Source organism: Mustelus asterias, chromosome 1 (genome assembly GCF_964213995.1).
Source record: "Mustelus asterias chromosome 1, sMusAst1.hap1.1, whole genome shotgun sequence".
NCBI lineage: Eukaryota > Metazoa > Chordata > Chondrichthyes > Carcharhiniformes > Triakidae > Mustelus > Mustelus asterias.
The window spans coordinates 5,185,696-5,204,120 of NC_135801.1; the positions used below are offsets into that span (position 1 = coordinate 5,185,696).

General features: G+C 40.4%; 1 protein-coding gene across 6 annotated transcripts in view; it reads right to left on the reverse strand.

Moving 5' to 3' along the window:
- Window positions 1-18,425, reverse strand: part of rap1gds1 (RAP1, GTP-GDP dissociation stimulator 1) — a 90,910-nt gene that overhangs the window by 24,650 nt on the left and 47,835 nt on the right. For all 6 annotated transcript variants that reach the window (XM_078207787.1, XM_078208080.1, XM_078207849.1 and 3 more), the window contains 4 exons: window positions 17,220-17,348; window positions 16,617-16,742; window positions 9,974-10,117; window positions 6,424-6,555 (listed from right to left, as the gene is read on the reverse strand). In XM_078207787.1, the coding sequence (XP_078063913.1) occupies window positions 6,424-6,555; window positions 9,974-10,117; window positions 16,617-16,742; window positions 17,220-17,348 (531 nt within the window). The remainder of the gene's footprint in view (window positions 1-6,423; window positions 6,556-9,973; window positions 10,118-16,616; window positions 16,743-17,219; window positions 17,349-18,425) is intronic.

The window sequence follows — 18,425 nt, forward strand, 5'->3', positions numbered from 1 at the left end:
CAAGGATGAGTTTTGAGCCCAGTATTGGGGTGAATGAAAAATGTTAAAAAGCATGATACACAATGGCAATTGTATTTGTTGTGGTGGCCATTGTGAATTGTATCTCCCACCAAATGTTGGATGTGACAATATCAAAAGTGAAGATAATGCACAAGAAACAGATTAACAAGCAAAGGGTGCTTGTCCGGATACAATAACGGAAGCAGGGTGCAGAGTTGGGGACAGCTGAAAAGGTCAAGAATTTAAAATTCAGTGCGGCAGGTGACACTGAACCAACTAGCAAGGACAGGGGCACTGGGTTAGTAGAATTTACTGCACAACTGGATACTGAAATTACAGTATTTTCGTAACTAAATTTTTTGACAAAAAAATTGCATCTGCGCATGTGCAGTCAAATGTCAGCAAACCTGTACACTGCATGAAGATTTGGACTTTGCTGAGCAGATAAGAGCAATGGTACATGCATTTAAAAAATTCATTTGTGGGACATGGGCATCGCTGGCCAGCATTTATTGCCCATTCCTAGTTGCCTTGAACTGCGTGGTTTGCTAGGCCATTTCCGAGGGCAGTTGAAAGTCAACCACATTGCTGTGGCGCTGGAGTCAGGCCAGGACAGCAGATTTCCTTCCCTAAAGGACATTAGTGAATCAGATGGGTTTTTCTGACAATCGACAATGGTTTCATGGTCATCAATAGATTCTTAATTCCAGATATTTTTATTGAATTCAAATTCCACCATCTGCTGTGGCGGGATTTGAACCCAGGTCCTCAGAACACTAGCTGAGATTCTAGATTAATAGTCAGGCGTTAATACCAGTAGGTCATCACCTCCCCATAATCCTCATATGGTACACCTTCAATTTAAGAGAAAGAAAGCTGTGTCAAACTGACTAATCCCAAAAAAACACCAGATTTATCAACCTAAAGCAAGCTCTACCTGCATACTATGGCTAGACAAGTGGCTGTTAATTCTGCATTCAATTTTAACAGTAGCTACTGGGTTACACAGATCTATCAGTGACAACTCTTAAGGTACTGCTTCACTCAACATTGCTGATGACAATAAGGTATTTGGTGGGTTAACCATGCCAAGTTCATTAATCTGGATGATACAGACTATTTTGGAGCAAGAAAATGTTTGTGGGCAGTGTGACAAGCAGGTTACAATATGCAGCTGTCCCTGACAGGGACATGTAATATCAAAGAATCTCTCCCTTCCATGAGCTTTTCTGACAGGTCTCGCCTTGCTACAGTATAGATCAACAGCAATTATTAGGCCAAGAATCCAAACATAAAGTGAAGATAATTTGCACCCCTCAATGAGTAGAATTGGGTGGACAAATATCAGTTCATCAAGCTATTGTTCTCAACGAAAGGCAAGCCTCCATCTGTCAGCCCACAATGCAATTCAGTGTGTACATACATGTCTTCAGGCTTGCAGCTGCTTTCTACTTCCATAAGAGGATTAACCATTACATCGGAAAAGAAAATTGAACCGCGCAAAAATGTAATCAATAACCCTCTTTAATCATCACTTTGGAATTTTGTTTCTCATCGGTTATCGAATATTCACACCTGTTTTCCAGTATTTAAAGATTTTATATTTCAAATGTCATACACTTTTAGCCATTTGAATAATCAAATTCCAACTTTACAATTTTTTTTCACACTTTCCATTTTGTATCTTTTTAAAAAATTATATTGAATTTGCAGCGGAGGGACAAGCCATTCTGGCTCAGGCCGCTTTTGGGCTCCAAATGAACCTTCTGCCCCTTCCACTTCACCCTATAAACATAACTTTTCATTTCTTTTTTTTCCTCCCTTATGTGCTCGTGCATTTCTCACTGGATTAGTTGGTGACCATTTTTTAATTATTGCCCCAGCAACATTTCTCTATATGAGGATTTCCAGCTGAGCGATGTAGAGGAAGCACTCATGATGGTACTTATGGAATGGAACTTTTGCCAGTTTCATGCTACCCTCTGGACTCTCTCCTCGCCACCAGATAAACGACTGGGAAGCTGAATTTGGGCTGGATTTTGCAAATTACTGGTGGGAGGAGGTCCTCCTTAGGGTCAACTCCACATCCTCCTGCACTCGGGTAAGCTTAATTTAAAGTTCTGCACAGAATTCACTTCGCCAAGGCCAGCATTAGCAAGTTTTTCTTCAACACATGCAATAAACGTGACAGGTGGTCATTTGCCCCTCAGACCATACCCATATGTCCTGGTTGTGTTCAAAACTGTTTTTTGGTCATCCTTCTTTGACACTCTCCGAAGTTCTAGACTTTGACTTGCAGCCTTGTCCTTTGATAGCTATATTTGGAGTCACATCTGAACTGGTCAGTCTCACACAGATTAAGGCAGACGTGATTGGATTTGCTTCATTGACAGCCCACAGGCAGATTCTATTAACTTGGAAATCCCCCAAACCACCCACTGCTTCATCCTGGTTAGAAGATTTAACGTATTTTCTTTATTTGGAGAAGATTAAATATAACCAGAGGATCCACTAAGAAATTTTTTTGTAGATGGCAGTCTTTGTCTCTTTCTTTAAGAGTTAAATTACTGTCAACTGTTAGTTTAATTTTTCTTTAGTTTTGCAGTTTTTCTTTGTTCACTTGTTCTCTGTGGGGGCGTGGGGGAAGCAATCTGTTCCATCTTCGCTGCTAACAAACCTTTCTGTTCTCTGGGTACAACCAGCAAATAAATGCTATGAAAAAATTCTAAACTTACTCAGTTATGAACACAATATCCTTCTACATGTGATGCATTGTAAAATCATAAGAAAACATTCACAATCTATCAATATGAAAACATGGCCTAAAGGTAACAACTGTTTCCTATTACAACCGCAAATTGGGAAATCAAGATAAGCTTTTATGCCTATTTATATAACCTAGGAGATTTAAAGGAAGATTACGCAATTTAGATAAAGCCATTAATGGAGAAAATTGAGCTACTTTAAGCAGCATGATAGACTATTATTTGGGAACAGAAATGATTGATCTCCCTAGATCAGATACCCAGCACAATATGCATACAGTGCTGCTTTGCATGGATCAATGATTTCCCCAGGATAAATACCTGATAATATAACAATTGTCATACAACGCAAACTGGAGGAACAGCATCTCGTCTTCCGGCTCGGCACTTTACAGCTTTCCAGTCTCAACATCAAATTCAACAACTTCAGATGATTAGCTCTACCCCACCTCGACTCCTTTGTTTTCATTTTATTTAATTTCTTACTGTTCTCTACCTTTTATTTCTTTGTCTTTCTTCATTTTTCTTTCCCCCCTACCCTTGTCTTTTCTCCCCCTCTCCACTTCTCAAAATTTTACCCCTCTCCCACCCATTTCCTCCCCCCCCCCCCACCCCCCTTCCCCACACCTTCATCTGTACAGTTTACCCTCTGATTTCAGCTTCTCTGCCGTTTGCCATTCACACCCTTTATTCTCTCTATGGGCTGCCATTAGCAGTCTTTCCCCCAGGTTTCTGTGGCTATGACTCATCTTTCATTCCCTCACCCTACAAGTATCTTCCACTTTCTGTGCCTTTTAGCTTTGACAAAGGGTCACCTGGGCTCGAAACGTCAGCTCTTTTCTCTCCTTACAGATGCTGCCAGACCTGCATTTTCACTTTTGGTTCAGATTCCAGCATCCACAGTAATTTGCTTTCAATATAACAATAGTGTTGGTTCAACTCAGTGGCAGTATTTCACCTCAAGTCCGAGTCAAGTAATACTCCAGAGTTTGAACGCATGATCTAAACTGAATGCAAAAGAATTCATAGTGCTACTTAAAGAACAGAGAAGTTGTCCTGGTATTCTGCCATTTATCCCTCAAACAAGATTAATTTTTCATCTATCCCAATGCTGACTGTGGACTCAGGTTGTATGCAAAGTAGATATTATATTTGCCAATACATCAAAAGTAACTTACTGGTTGGAAAGGTCTTTTGGATCTCCAGGACATGAAAGGCACTATAGGAACTAAAAGCAGGAGTAGGCCATTCGGCCCTTCGAGCCTGCTCTGCCATTCATTTTCATCATGGCTGATCATCGAATTCAATATCCTGATCCCCCCATATCCCTTTAGTCACAAGAGGTATATCTAATTTTTTCCAGAAATCAGACATTTTGGCCTCAACTACATTCTGTGGTAGTGAATTCCACACATTCACCACCCTCTGGGAGAAGAAATTTCTCCTCACCTCAGTTTTATAAGGTTTAACTCTTATCCTCAAACTGTGACCCCTGGTTCTGCACTCCCCCATCATTGGGAACATTCAATATGAATCTACCCGTCAGAATTTTATAAGGTTCTACGAGATCCCCTCCAGTGAATATAATCCTAACCGACTTAGTCTCTCCTCATATGGCAGATCTGTCATCCCAGGAATCAGCCTAGTAAGCCTTCACTGTACTCCTTCTATAGCAAGGACATCCTTCCTCAGATAAAGACACCGAAACTGCACACAATATTCCAGGTGTGGCCTCACCAACACCCTATACAATTGCAGCAACATCCCTACCCCTATACTCAAATCTTCTCACTATGAAGGCCAACATACCATTTGCCTTCTTTACTGCCTGCTGTACCTGCATCCTTACTTTGTGACTGATGCACAAGGATTCCCTCATCTCGTTGAGTATCCACTTCTCTCAATTTACACCCTTTCAATAATCTGTCTTCCTATTTTTGCTACCAAAGTGGATAACCTCACATTTATACACATTATACATGCATCTGCCATGCAGATACCCACACACACAGCCTGTCCAAATCACACTGAAGCATCTCTGCATCCTCCTCACAGCTCACCCTCCCACCCAACTTTGTATTATCTCCAAATTTGCAGATGATACATTCAGTTCCCTCTTCCAAATTAATACATAATGCAAACAATTGTGGTCCTAGCACAGATCCCTGCGGAACCCCACTAGTCACTGACTGCCAATCAGAAAAAGGCATACTTATGCCAACTCTTTGTTTCCTATCGCTAACCAGCTTTCTTTCCATCTCAAGATATTACTTGCAATCCCATGTGCTTTAACTTTACACAGTAGTCTGCTATGTGAGGCATACAAACTATAAGTAGGAGTAAGCCATTCGGCCCATCGAGCCTGTTCCACCATTCAACATGGCTGATCATCAAATTCAATATCCTGATCCCCTTTCCTTCCATATCCCTTGATCCCCAAGAGCTATATCTAATTTCTTCTTGAAATCAGACCTTGTCGAAAGCCTTCTGAAAGCCTAAATGAACCACATCCACTGCTTCTCATCGGTCAACTCTACTATTCACATCCTCAAAAAATTCCAATAGATTCGTCAAGCATGATTTCCCCTTTGTAAATCCATGCTGTCTGATTATACCACTGCCTTCCAAATGCTGAGTTATTAATTCCTAGATAAGAGACTCGAGCAACTTCCCCAGTACCGACGTGAGGTTCACTGTTTTCTCTCTACCTCCCTTTTTGAATAGTGGGCTTACATTAGCTACCCTCCAATCTGTAGGAACCATTCCAGAGATCAAAGAATTTTGGAAAATAACCACCAATGGATCTACTATTTCCAGGGCCACTTCCTCAAGTACTCTGGGATGAAGATTATCAGAACCTGGAGATTTATCCACCTTCAATCCCATCAGTTTCCCCCAAACCATTTCTCTGCTAATGCTGATTTCCTTCAGCTCCTCACTAAAACATATTCCTCTCAGCACTTCCAGTACATTGCTTCAGTCTTCACAAAGGAAATCATGAATAAAGTACAAATTGAATTCCTCAGCCAATTCTTCTTTCCCCATTATGACTTCTCCCATTTGACTGTAAGGGGCTTTGATTCGTTTTTGTAAATTCTTTTCTCTTTACGTATCTATAGAAACTTTTACAGTCAGTTTTTATGTTCCCTGCTATCTTACGTTCATAATCTATTTTTTCCTTCTTAATCAATCCCTTGGTCCTCCTTTTGCTGAATTTTAAAATGCTCCCAATCCTCAGGCCTATTGCTTTTCCGTGCCAATTTATATACTTCTTCCTCAGATCTGATACTACCTCTAATTTCCCCTGTAAGCCATGGTTTGGCCACAATTCCCTTGCCACTCTTGTGCCAAGCAGGAACGAACAACTTCTGGAGTTCATCTATTCGTTCTTTGAATGCCTGCCATTGCCTGTCCACTGTCTTTCCTTTCAGTAATGTTTCCCAGTCCATCATGGCCAATTCATATCTCGTACCATCATAGTTACCTCTACTGAAATTCAGGACCCTGGTCTCAGAATCAACAACATCATTATCCACCTTGACAAAGAAGGTGTCAAGAGAGAGAAAAGCAAGATCCTTTTCTTTAGAAAAGGAAGAACAAAAAATATGTTAAATTGTCATGTACACAAAGGTGGAAAATTTTTAAATGGGAAACTCACCATTTCGTGCAAAGTTTGCAATGGCCAGTGCTCCAGCAAGTTGCAGCTGATGATTATTTGACGGAAGCCATGACAGCACCTTTTGAAAGACACTGCCTTTACCCGCATCAAACAGTTTCTGCATGGATTCATCTGCAAGGAAGGAGAAACTTCGACATAAATAAAAAGCAATTTCCACAACTCTGGTATGGTACTACAGTCCATTTGTTTTACGATGGGGAAGGGGTCGTGAATGGACGACTCAGGTTTTTTTTCTATTATTGAGTGGAATTTAGGAACAGGGGAAGGCCATTTACCCCCGCAAGATTATTGCACCATTTAATTAGATCATACTGAACTGTATCTCAACTCTATTTACCCTCATTCATCCATATCCCTTAATAGCCTTACCTACCAAAAATCTATTAATCTCCATTTTATTCTTTTAAATTCAATAATCGCAACAGTGTTTTGAGAGTTTCAGACTTCCATCAACTTTTGAGTGCAAAGCTAACGACAACTAACTGAAAGGTTCATTAGAATGGTTGGAAGTATTCATCAGTCAGCTTTGCTTAGTCTGCACTTTTAAGGCATCTGTGTTTTTCTGAATTACAAAACAGTGGCTTGGCAGAAGGATAAAACATTGTAGGGAATCATGAGTGCCAAGTTATATTTCCCCACACCATCAGCCCCAATATTTATTGGGGCCTGGTTTTGAAGCAGGGTTTGCAGGGAAGAGTTAAGGACCTAAAGGGCTGGACTTCTTTCAAAGTTCATTTTATTAGTGTCACTAGTAGGCTTACATTAATACTGCAATGAAGTTACTGTGAAAATCCCTCCGGCGCCTGCTCGGGTACACTGAGGGAGAATTTGGCATGGCCAATGCAACTAACAAGCACGCCTTTCAGACTATGGGAGGAAACCGGAGGAAATCCATGCTGACATGGGGAGAACGTGTAAACTTCACACAGACAGTGACTCAAGGTGTGAGGCAATAGTGCTAACCACTGTACCACCCCTATAGGGTATTTTGTTGGATGGGGAGGACTGAAGCCTGGGTTTAGTGGTGGATGCCTTGATATTATTTATGTGAGCTATTATTATTCCCCATCATCCCACCCTTGCTACATCTTCCTTTGCCAGTATTGCATTTACAGTTGATTAATAATGGTTATTTTTTTGACTCCTTTCCCACCTCACCTGTACTCCCCAGAGTGGCTTTAGAAACTTTGCAAATCAAACATTTGGATAATAAACACACAGATATGGATAGCAATTTCCCAGCTATTATTTGATTCAATCCAAGTTCTATACATCAGAATGTTAATCCAAAAGAAACAATTTTCATTTCTGAACCAACTTCAACTACAGTGTAAAGTTTAAAAGGTGAATTATAAAATGACCATGCAGGACATTACTTGTCCACCATCTTGTCTTTACAGCAACATTGCTTGAAGTAGACTTGATGATTAGAAACAGTATACTTTACCTCTATATAAATGCCAGATCATTTCATTTTGACCCAATATGTATAAATAGATAAATCCTACCTTCAATTATAAAGTTGTGAAAATATTAATATAGTAGGCTGTAGTTTGTACTTTGCATTTTATTTCTACTTTGTTCTTGATGTTAAGCCTATAGCAAGTATTTAAAGTCATTTTGTATTAAATTTTACTTGGTAGACATTGATCTTAACCTAGCTATGATTGTGCTTTTGATTAATTAATCAATAATAATCAGTAGTGATAGATTTTCCCATACCTCATTTTTTCATACTAGCCACACAGCTGATATTTAGACTACATCTTAGTTTTCCATGTTTCAATCTAGAATACTAAAATATGTTTTCTTTTGTTTACCAGAAGTCATTTTTGTTACTGCATTCAGTGGACTCTCAAGCAGGATGCTGAGTTACTTTATATGGGGTGGTCACCTGAAGCATCAGAAGATGAAGTCTGATTGATGGTGTTATGACGAGAGAGAAAAAACTCGGGAGTCATACATGGAAATATTGGGCTTTATAAGAACCGGAGTTTAAAAAATGGACACGAGACATCAAAGATGATAAATGCACCATTAGACACTGACAGGACTGATCGCAGGGAGTATCTATGGGAAAATGGGATACTTTTCTGTGCTGCCAGATACTTGTAACAAAAATCTAAGGTTGGAAGATCATCTCATTTCAAGGTCGCTGGTTATGATGTCCCATACTGGCAAATACATACCAGCCCCTTGGACTACACATCTGGGGGTTTGTATGCGTGCGCGCATGTGTGTGCGCATGCATACGTGCGTGTTGAAGAACAGCAGTTGGGAGTTATTTCACACAATGAAGGTAATACCTGTGACCAAGGCATGTCCTGCACAGGATTGCTGCTGGGAAAACAACCGAAATCAGCCTACAGGACACCAGAACTGTAGAATCAACTGTTCGCCAGCAGAAGCTAACTCGCAACTCAAGGACTTCCGTATAAGCTTTTATTTATATTTATTTCTAATCTGGATGAATGTAGATGCATGTGTTTTACCATTTTTAAAGTCTGTAGCAAGGCAGAGCTGAAGAGTGTTCAGGGGCCTCAGAGAAGACAATAGGACCGGTGGGGGTTGGAGTTAAGGACCAGCTTCTGGAATTTAAAACAACCAAGGTTAGGGTCGCTGCTGCTACTGAATGTCCAGGCAAGACTGGCATTCTTATCAAGGCAACAGGATGGCCTGGAAGCTGAGTTAGTCAGTACATTTTTGCCAAGTTAAACAGAAGCCAGGCAAGTTCTGAAACCAGTAAGGGGTAGTAGAGCCAGTTATGGGTTAGAATAGCCAGGCAAGGGCTACTTACAAGTGGCAGGAACACACAGCTAACGTTTGCAGCAAGACAGACAGCTGGAATGTGTTAAGGGGCCCTAGAGGAGACAACAGAACCAGTGGGGTTTGGAGTTAAGAAATAGTTCCTGGGATTTAAAAAGGACACAATTAGGTCTGTACAGGTGCTGAAAGTCCAGGCAAAACTGGTGGAATTTAAGCCAGATAAAGAGGGTGACCTGGATATTGAGTTAGTAGGTACATTTTTGTAGAGTTAAATAAGGGCCAGGGAAACTCTTAGACAAACAAGGGGACGGGGAGCCCAGCTAGAGATTTGGAGTTACTGGAAATTCAAAGACCAAAGACAGGCCCAGCAATAACAAACAAGGTCCATGATGGACCTGTAATTTCTCCAAAAGGGATTCTCATGACTCCTTATATCGCGAGCAAATGATCCAGTTTAAAGTTTGGGATTTTTACTGTTTGTTCATATTTCATATTGTTTTTGTCGTGCAATAATTGATGCAGAAAGCATGCCATACAACAGCCTCAAGGCTACCTGGGTCAATTTCCAAATAATTATTTTCTAAACAAAGAGTACAAAATATTTCCAATCGATTCAAGGTAAGAGGGAATGTCCTGTCCTGGACTTCAATCCCCACCTTCCAACAAAATAAATTACATTGATATCCAAGTTATTTAACAGGAGAAACTTACTAGGTGTTGACAACATGCAATTGTTTATAATAAACTGATGAATCAAACTCACCACCCAAAAGCAGCAACACCATTAGATCAGAAGCTGTTTTAAGCTCAGAGATATCATCTTCTTTATTGCTGTCCACAGTCTCTTGGACAAGCTCCAGCAGACAGTCTACTAATCCTGCATCAACCAGCTGTAGTTTGATGACATCTGCACCATAAAACAAAGAAGCACGTGTTAGCTTATAGCCTTGGGTAGCAGTGATTTCAAATCTCATTTGATCGTTTCTAGACCCTCTTCAGTCTTCAGCTAAAGGGTTCGGTCATTGTTTGCTTCTAAATGTAGAATGGAAAACTATTTGTTAATAATTGAAAATACAAGCTTTGCTTCAATATGGTAAAGATCTATCTTTAAGGTTCAGCCACGGTATCAAATCAAGTGTTAGTGGCAATGGAAATGTTATCCCACGACCATTAATTTCTGTCTTTAGGATTCAAAGTTTTTTTTTCATCCACTTACTAGGGCAATACCACCCACTGCCAGCGCAGCCTTAACAATGGACATGAGGCCTTATTGCAAATTCCCAGGAGTGTCCCTAAGTGTTTCAGCACCTGCAAAAGAGGAAAATGAATAGCTGAATGTCTTTAACTGAGAGGTTTAATAAAAACAGAAAGGCGGGCATTAGAAAATTAAAGTTGAAATAATTGAGAAACGCGAACATTATTTCAATCAAATGGCTATGACTGAAACTAGCAGGTCATTTAAAGTTGCTTCCATTCCACTATATATTTCCATTTTCGGATGCACACTAGGAGACTGAATGGAAAAGTTTTGCAAAAAGGTTAATGTAGTTCTAGTACCTGCTGGTTTTAGAAACCCTGCAGTGTCCATGACATGCACACGAATGTCAGTGAAAAGGAAGCAATGCTTTCATGATCTCCAGTTTTCAGCAACAGTGATTTGACTGAGATGAAGTTCTAGCTACATCTTCTTGCATACTATTTCAACTTTAATCTCCATCTGCCTTCACCTCCATTTAAAATGCCCACCAAACAAATCTCTTCAGCTATTTACTTTCTACTTCTTTTTCAGGTGATTTGATATTGAGCATTTTTACTTCACGTTGGTGGTAAGAAACAGGAAACTAATTCTGCAATATTTTAGTGACAGTGGAGAGCAGTTTCCCAAGACATGCCAGCAGTGTTTTTTAAATAGAAGGAACGTAGAAACGAAAATAGGAGCAGGAGGAGGCCATTTGGCCCTTCAAGTCTGCTCCGCCATTCATTACGATCATGGCTGATCGTCCAACTCAATAGCCTAACCTGCTTTTACCCAAATAAATGGTTTATGTATTTAATATTAAAATTTCCTTTAATACTAGATAATGTGCTACATCTATTATTTTTACTTTACCAAATAATGGCAAATTAGATTTATCCAGCTGCACTGATGCCAGCATGGATTAACTCAGAGATTATAAAAGAATGCGTACAAGGTAGGTCATTATAACCAATTCAATATAATCTATCCAGAAAAGATACTCAAGTTCCCCTCTTCACCCAGTCCAATGCAGCATCCAACTGTACCCTACCTGGAAGTATACAATTCCTGATGTATGCTCTAACCAATTTTAATTTGTTTAAACCAGTGTCGTACCGTACTCAATTTTAAAAAGTATTTTTTTCAATTCCATTAACCGTCTCCAAGATTACTTCTCCAACACCTCTTACGGAGGCTGAAAAGCTCAAACCGGAGTTGTTTTCTCACACTTTTGACACTAGTGATCAGCTTCTTGCGGTTCAGTGCTGCTTCCAGCTCTTGAATGATTGGGGCAATCAAACTGGTCGCTGATCACGCAGCCTGATTTATGTCAAAGTGATTGATTTTATTGTGGTCAGCTCACACCTTCCCTAGTCAATAGTTGGAGGAAATAATTCCAAATATTTAGCATTTTATGCTCGTACGCTGCTCCAAGTCTATTTGCAGCTTTTATAGTTATAACTTCTTGCCCGATTGCTAGCTCGCTATCTCAAGGTGATAAATTCAAGCTCTAATCCAGGACTTGACACTGCAGTTAGGTACTAGTGCAGTGCTGCATTGTTTGAAGGGTCAGACATTAAAACTATTGCTGCCAGATGTAGTTGCTCAGTAGGGAGTTTTCTGGGTATCATGGCCAATATTCTTTCTTCAATCTCCTCTGCCCCAAAAACTGATTATTTTAACTGCTTATTGTTTGCAGGAACTTCCAAAGTGCAACTGGATTGGTGAACTAACAATAATTGTATATGGGCCATTCGTTCCATGTAAAAGATAAAGCATGGATCTGAGATATGATCAGGCACGAGAAGTGATGCCTCTCTTTTCTGGTGATGGAGCTTTTGTGGGGCCAGGTTTGTAAACTATGCTTTTTTTTAAAAAATGGAAGTTGTCATTCTCTAATTTTCATTAGCAAAAGTAGCAAGTTGAATATTTTGATTACGTTATTCCTATGGCAACAGGCTTCACATCTATTTTTTTTCATAACTGAACAATCGCCAGCCTGCAACACTGATAAACCACGGATTTAAAAAAAAATCCAAATCAGCGAATTTGGACAGGCAGCTACACTGGTCACATTTTGGAATAGTGCTACGGAGGTACTGGCGAATTTCCACTAGAGCCTTAACTAAAATAGTCAATCTATCAACTGAACTGCAGATTGAATGCATTCTTTTGTACATGTAGGTGTTGAATCATTCTGCAAAAATAACCAATTTCTTTTACTTCACATTTGCATTAGTAAATTAATTACTGTTGAGGGATACATTAAAGATGTGCACTTATAACAGGCCTTAAATACTTAAAAGCACGTCAGTGAATTATCTGACTGAGTTAGGCAAAAGAGCAGCTATTTTGTACACAGCAAAATCTCAAACAGCAATCAGGCAACTGTCCAATAATGTAAAAACAAGTAAAACAGACTGGGCAATCAGCGGGTGGGAAAGCTGGAGGGGACAGAGAATCCAACAGAAGTCCCAAAATGGCTTTTATGCCGACGGGATTTCTTCCCAGTGACTTGATGGATCCTGCCATGAAAAGTTTGGGAACCCAATTAGCATATGTAATTAGCAGATCTCCCCACCGTATCAACCATCCACAGGGAAATCCCCCCCCCGCCCAGTTTGACGTTTATTCGACAGGGTTTATAACAAGTTCTGACAAACGAGGATCTGGCAAACAGAAGCAGCTGGGGGTGCACAGAAATGTCCTGAGGGAGTGGGGAGAGGAAGGTGGCTATGCCGGAGTACTAGCCGCAGCACGACTATGCCAAGAGGGTGCTGTATTTTCTTTTCAGATTGGCATCTTGATCTGTCAGGAGTTGAGGGGCAGAATCTTACCTCTTTTTCCTCCCCAAAGTATCAGGCTCAGACTGAAAACCAGTGTGTCGTTCTCCAGCTACACAGCCCAGTTTCCTCTGCAGATCATGAGCCTCTGAGTAAAAGTGGGTGGGGTTTAGACCATCATTCTGGCGGAGTGCGGTCTGATAGAGCTGGCAAGGCCGACTCCACATACAGTTCACTTAAAGGATGCCTTGGTTAGCACTCCCCCAGGATCCTACCCACCGCCCCCCTAGTCTGGCACAATCAGGGGTTCCCCCTCTTGCCCCCATAACTCAAGTATCACCAGCATTCTACCCCAACCCCACCCATGCTGATCCATGCCTACCAAGCTCCCCGCTCTGCTTGCTCTCCCCTCCATGAGGCCCCCACAAGGGACACCTGGCACAGAATGGCAGTGCCAACCTGGCAGTGTCAGAGCATTGCTCAGGTATGTACCTCTGCCCAAGAGCTATATTTGTCTTTGCGCTCCTTGTATGAATCGAGTCTTCCTAAACCTGTTGTAAATCATGCAGTCTTGGGGGGGGGGGGGGGGGGGGGGGAAGAGGAGAGAGAGTTATTTATTTAAATTCATTAAAATGAAGTCCTCTGTGGGCATGAACCTCGTGTAGTCAACTGCAAGGGGCGTGAAAGATCAGGAAACGTGAATCTCTCCTAATTTTTTGCCCTCAGTGATCCCGCAGATCGCTAATGTGTGCTCAAAACTGCCCGAGGTTACTGGCGAGGTGGATTCATTCAGAGCTCACCCCGCCAGCGAGACATTGTGGGACCTGCCCCATCCTTTTTATTCCCTCCAAGTGTTCAAAAATAGGGTGGGAAAACCCAGCCAGGCATCCAGCAAGATGCCCTCTGCCTTTCCCGCTGAGGCAACACTTAGAAGAAAAATTCCATCCTACGTCTTTTTTTTGCCAAATGCTCCCAACATCCTCTATTCTCAACACAGATTTCAGTAACAGGTTCTCATTATCCACAGCAGCAGGTTCTCATTATGTAAAATCATGCAGAACAGAAGGGCAGTTGGCCCATTGTGCCTGTGCTAGCTCTTTGTATCAATTATTAAATAAGTCCCACTTATATGCTCTTTCAATAGTTCAGCAATTTTTCCCCACTTGAAGTATTTATCCATGATTAAATATTGGGAAGGCAGAAGACATTGTTTTCTATCCCAATCACAAACTCGGTTCCCTCATTATCAACTTCATCCCTCGCTCTGGCAGCTGCCTGAAACTGAGCTAGGCTGTTTGCAAACTTGGTATTATATGTGATTGAGGTAAGTTTCCTACCACACATCATCACTAAGACTGCCTATTTCCGATATAAAATCACCTGGCTTCCATTCTGCCTCAGTTTATCCACTGTTGAAACCCTAATGCATACCTGTAACTTCAACACCTGATTTTTCCCAAAGTATTCCTTACCAATCTCCCATATTCCATCCTTCACAAGCTGGAGGCCATTCAAAACACTGCTACACATACTTCTAACGCCACATAACCATTAAAAAACAGCAGGACAAATCTAATCTAGCTAATTACTGTCTCATCAGCCTCCCCTCAATCATCTGCAAAGTGACGGAAAGGGTCATCACCAGTACTATCAAGTGGCACTTAAACAGCAATAATCTGCTCACAATCAGCTCCTGACCTCATTACAGCCTTGGTTCAAACAAGGACAAAAGACCCGAATTCCATTTCTCTGACTGAAATGTTATTTTGTTTTTCAGGCTACAGTTCTAACAGAAGGTGCACACCTGAAATGCTGTAACTTGCCCTTTCTCTATGTCAACTGAATGAAGATACTATTTCCATTTTTTGCTGTTGTAATTTCTATTCTTGGCAGGTCTGGTTAAGGGAAGAAATTAAGAGGGGAGTGAATTCTGTCTTCTGGCCAACTGGTGCCAAGGAACCTTTAGCATCCAAGTGAAGTCCTGAACAAGCTCATGAGGCAGAAGAACAAGCTACTTGTGAAGCCTGCAAAAAAAAAATCAGATCAGTCAGTGTGGTTGATTATCTTCATTTTATTTGTTGAATGATTTTTATTAACCCACATGTTATTTTATTCTTTCCAATATGGCACAGATAGTTTTCTGATTACAATGGCATGGTACTTTAAATCTGAAGGATAAGGTAAGTTACCTTCCCCTTCCTCCCAAAAATGCAACCCAGTGGGTAGCACGCTGCCTCTGAGCCAGAAGCTCTGGGTTCATAATGCAGCCAAGCAAGCTAAGTATCAAACTGAAAATCTTTGCAACACATGTCGATGGCAGGCAGAAAGAGAGAGAAATTCCTGGTCAGCCATCTGATGAAAAGACTGGATTCTCTACCTTTACTATCCATAGTTCCAGATTACAGCAGGCATGTGCAAGTGCATTTTGCTACAGCAAGTCTGATTCCAAATGAACTGCAACACACCAGCACCATGTATAAATCCCCATTTATTTCAGAAGGATCTTCCAAATGTACATCTTTTTGATTAGGGAATCATCAGTTTAGAAAAAACTGCCAAGATACAAGTTCATAAGGATGATGCAACAGGACAGAGGCTGCCAATGAAATTTTAATAAAGTCTCAAGTCATTCCATGGCTTAACAAATGCAACCCATACTATTCGGAAAGTCCTAGCTTTGAACGCTTGTTACGAGTTAGCTGATCTCAATTAATATACAAAATATTTACATTTTCAATAATATTCACTCATGTTGGTCACATGTTTGACTTTTCAGATTGACCCCAAGAATCACACCTAAGTGGGACAAATGGAAATCAAGTCCTGACTTGACCCGTATACAGACAGATGCGAACAGTTTACCAATTCAGTTGAAACATAGGGCGAGAGAAATTACCACAAACAGCAAAGTACTTGAACCACTAAATCTCAAGTTTCAGAAGCGAACCTTAGATGCCAATCACTTGGGAGTGTCAGTTGTTTTGAGGGTAGATAAATCAGTAAAAACAAAATGTTGAACTATGGCTTTCAACCTTGGAAATTCCAAACAAACCAGAAAATGTACAACCATAATTAAGCTCATTTCTGTACACGCAAAACGATACATTTGTTTGGTTCAATCAAGGCTTGGGGTTGGATTTTCACTCTGGGATGAGGATCTCGACATCAGTACGAGTGTGCCACCTAAGGCATGTAACAATGGATGTGTGAAATGTTGCTGGAAAAAACCGATAATGAGACTTATACAGCGAGAAGCTAATATGTTAGAATTAGCAGCACCACAGTAATACCTCTCTAATTATGGTTAAGTAACTTTCAAATAAATTAATGTTTTGTTAAAAAAAGTGCCACCAATAATATTCTCTCCGGAATTAAAAAATACACACCATGTTCTGCCAATGGAGCCAAGACTTCAAAAATCATCTCTTTCTTCTCGTGTTCAGTTTGCTTTTTGAAGAGTTTTACAAGCTCATCCGCAATCTTCGTTGATGCAAACTGCTCTTTGCTGGATTCTAGTAAATTAAAATTTACAAATATATTAAAAAAGACAATTAAAAATGAAAAATACATTAAAAGGACAGATCATCCTTTAAGACGGTCTTTCAGTTTTATTAGTTATGTAGCAATTACTTTTTTGCCTTACATTATTAAAGGTAAATATGACAGATGTCTTAAATTACTTGCAATTGGCTGAATGTAAAACATTTTACAAAATTATACTTTTAAGCAATTTATCTCCAATTATGCAACAAAACAACAGTACTAGAGCAGAAATTGATGGACCACTTTCAAATAATTAACAGAAAAGTCCTGTAAACAAGTCCAAAATATGCTCTACATTTCCATCAAAATGATGGAAGCAAAACAAGCTGCAGAAAGGGCATTTTGGAAGACTGAAAAGATATCAGATCAAACACGAACACTTTGCTACAAAACAGGTGTTTTCAGAAGTCACAAGCCTATTGGATTTCTAATGTATCCTAGCTTACCTATCTCTGCTAGGTTACCAAAAGCAACCAAGCACATTTCTGTCAGTGCTGTATGCTGAGAATGTATTCCCAATAACTGAACCAAAGTAGGAATAACCCCCATATTTATCAGCTGGGCCTGCAGGGCATCTGTAAAATAATATTTTTTTAAAAAAAATCAATATCAAGTTAACATTGAATTCTTAAAGACCAAAACACAAATCTATCCCTTGACATTATAAATAAAGTTAGAAAAGAAAAAAGATCGCAAAACATATACTGTCTGAAAGCAATGCACTGAAAGGAGAGAGATTAAAGTTGCTTGGAATGATTAAAGACTTGATGAATTTGATCAACTAAACCATGCTGGCTTTATCAGCCCTAATGTACGTCCTGAACCAAAATGGATGATACAAACTCTGAAGCTGAAGAGCTGGTTTATTCAAAGTGAATATTCAAGCTGATGACACCAAGATTGGTGGAGTAGTGGATGAGGTGGAGGGCTGTTGTAGGCTGCAAAGAGACATAGATAGGATGCAAAGCTGGGCTGAAAAATGGCAAATGGAGTTTAACCCTGATAAATGTGAGGCGATTCATTTTGGTAGGACTAATTTAAATATGGATTACAGGGTCAAAGGTAGGGTTCTGAAGACTGTGGAGGAACAGAGATATCTTGGGGTTCATATCCACAGATCTCTAAAGGTTGCCACTCAAGTGGATAGAGCTGGGAAGAAGGCCTATAGTGTGTTAGCTTTTATTAACAGGGGGTTGGAGTTTAAGAGCCGTGGGGTTATGCTGCAACTGTACAGGACCTTGGTGAGACCACATTTGGAATATTATGTGCAGTTCTGGTCACCTCACTATAAGGAGGACGTGGAAGTGCTGGAAAGAGTGCAGAGGAGATTTACCAGGATGCTGCCTGGTTTGGAGGGTAGGTCTTATGAGGAAAGGTTGAGGGAGCTAGGGCTGTTCTCTCTGGAGCGGAGGAGGCTGAGGGGAGACTTAATATAGGTTTATAAAATGATGAAGGGGATAGATAGAGTGAACGTTCAAAGACTATTTCCTCGGGTGGATGGAGCTATTACAAGGGGGCATAACTATAGGGTTCGTGGTGTGAGATACAGGAAGGATATCAGAGGTAGGTTCTTTACGCAGAGAGTGGTTGGAGTGTGGAATGGACTGCCTGCAGTGATAGTGGAGTCAGACACTTTAGGAACATTTAAGCGG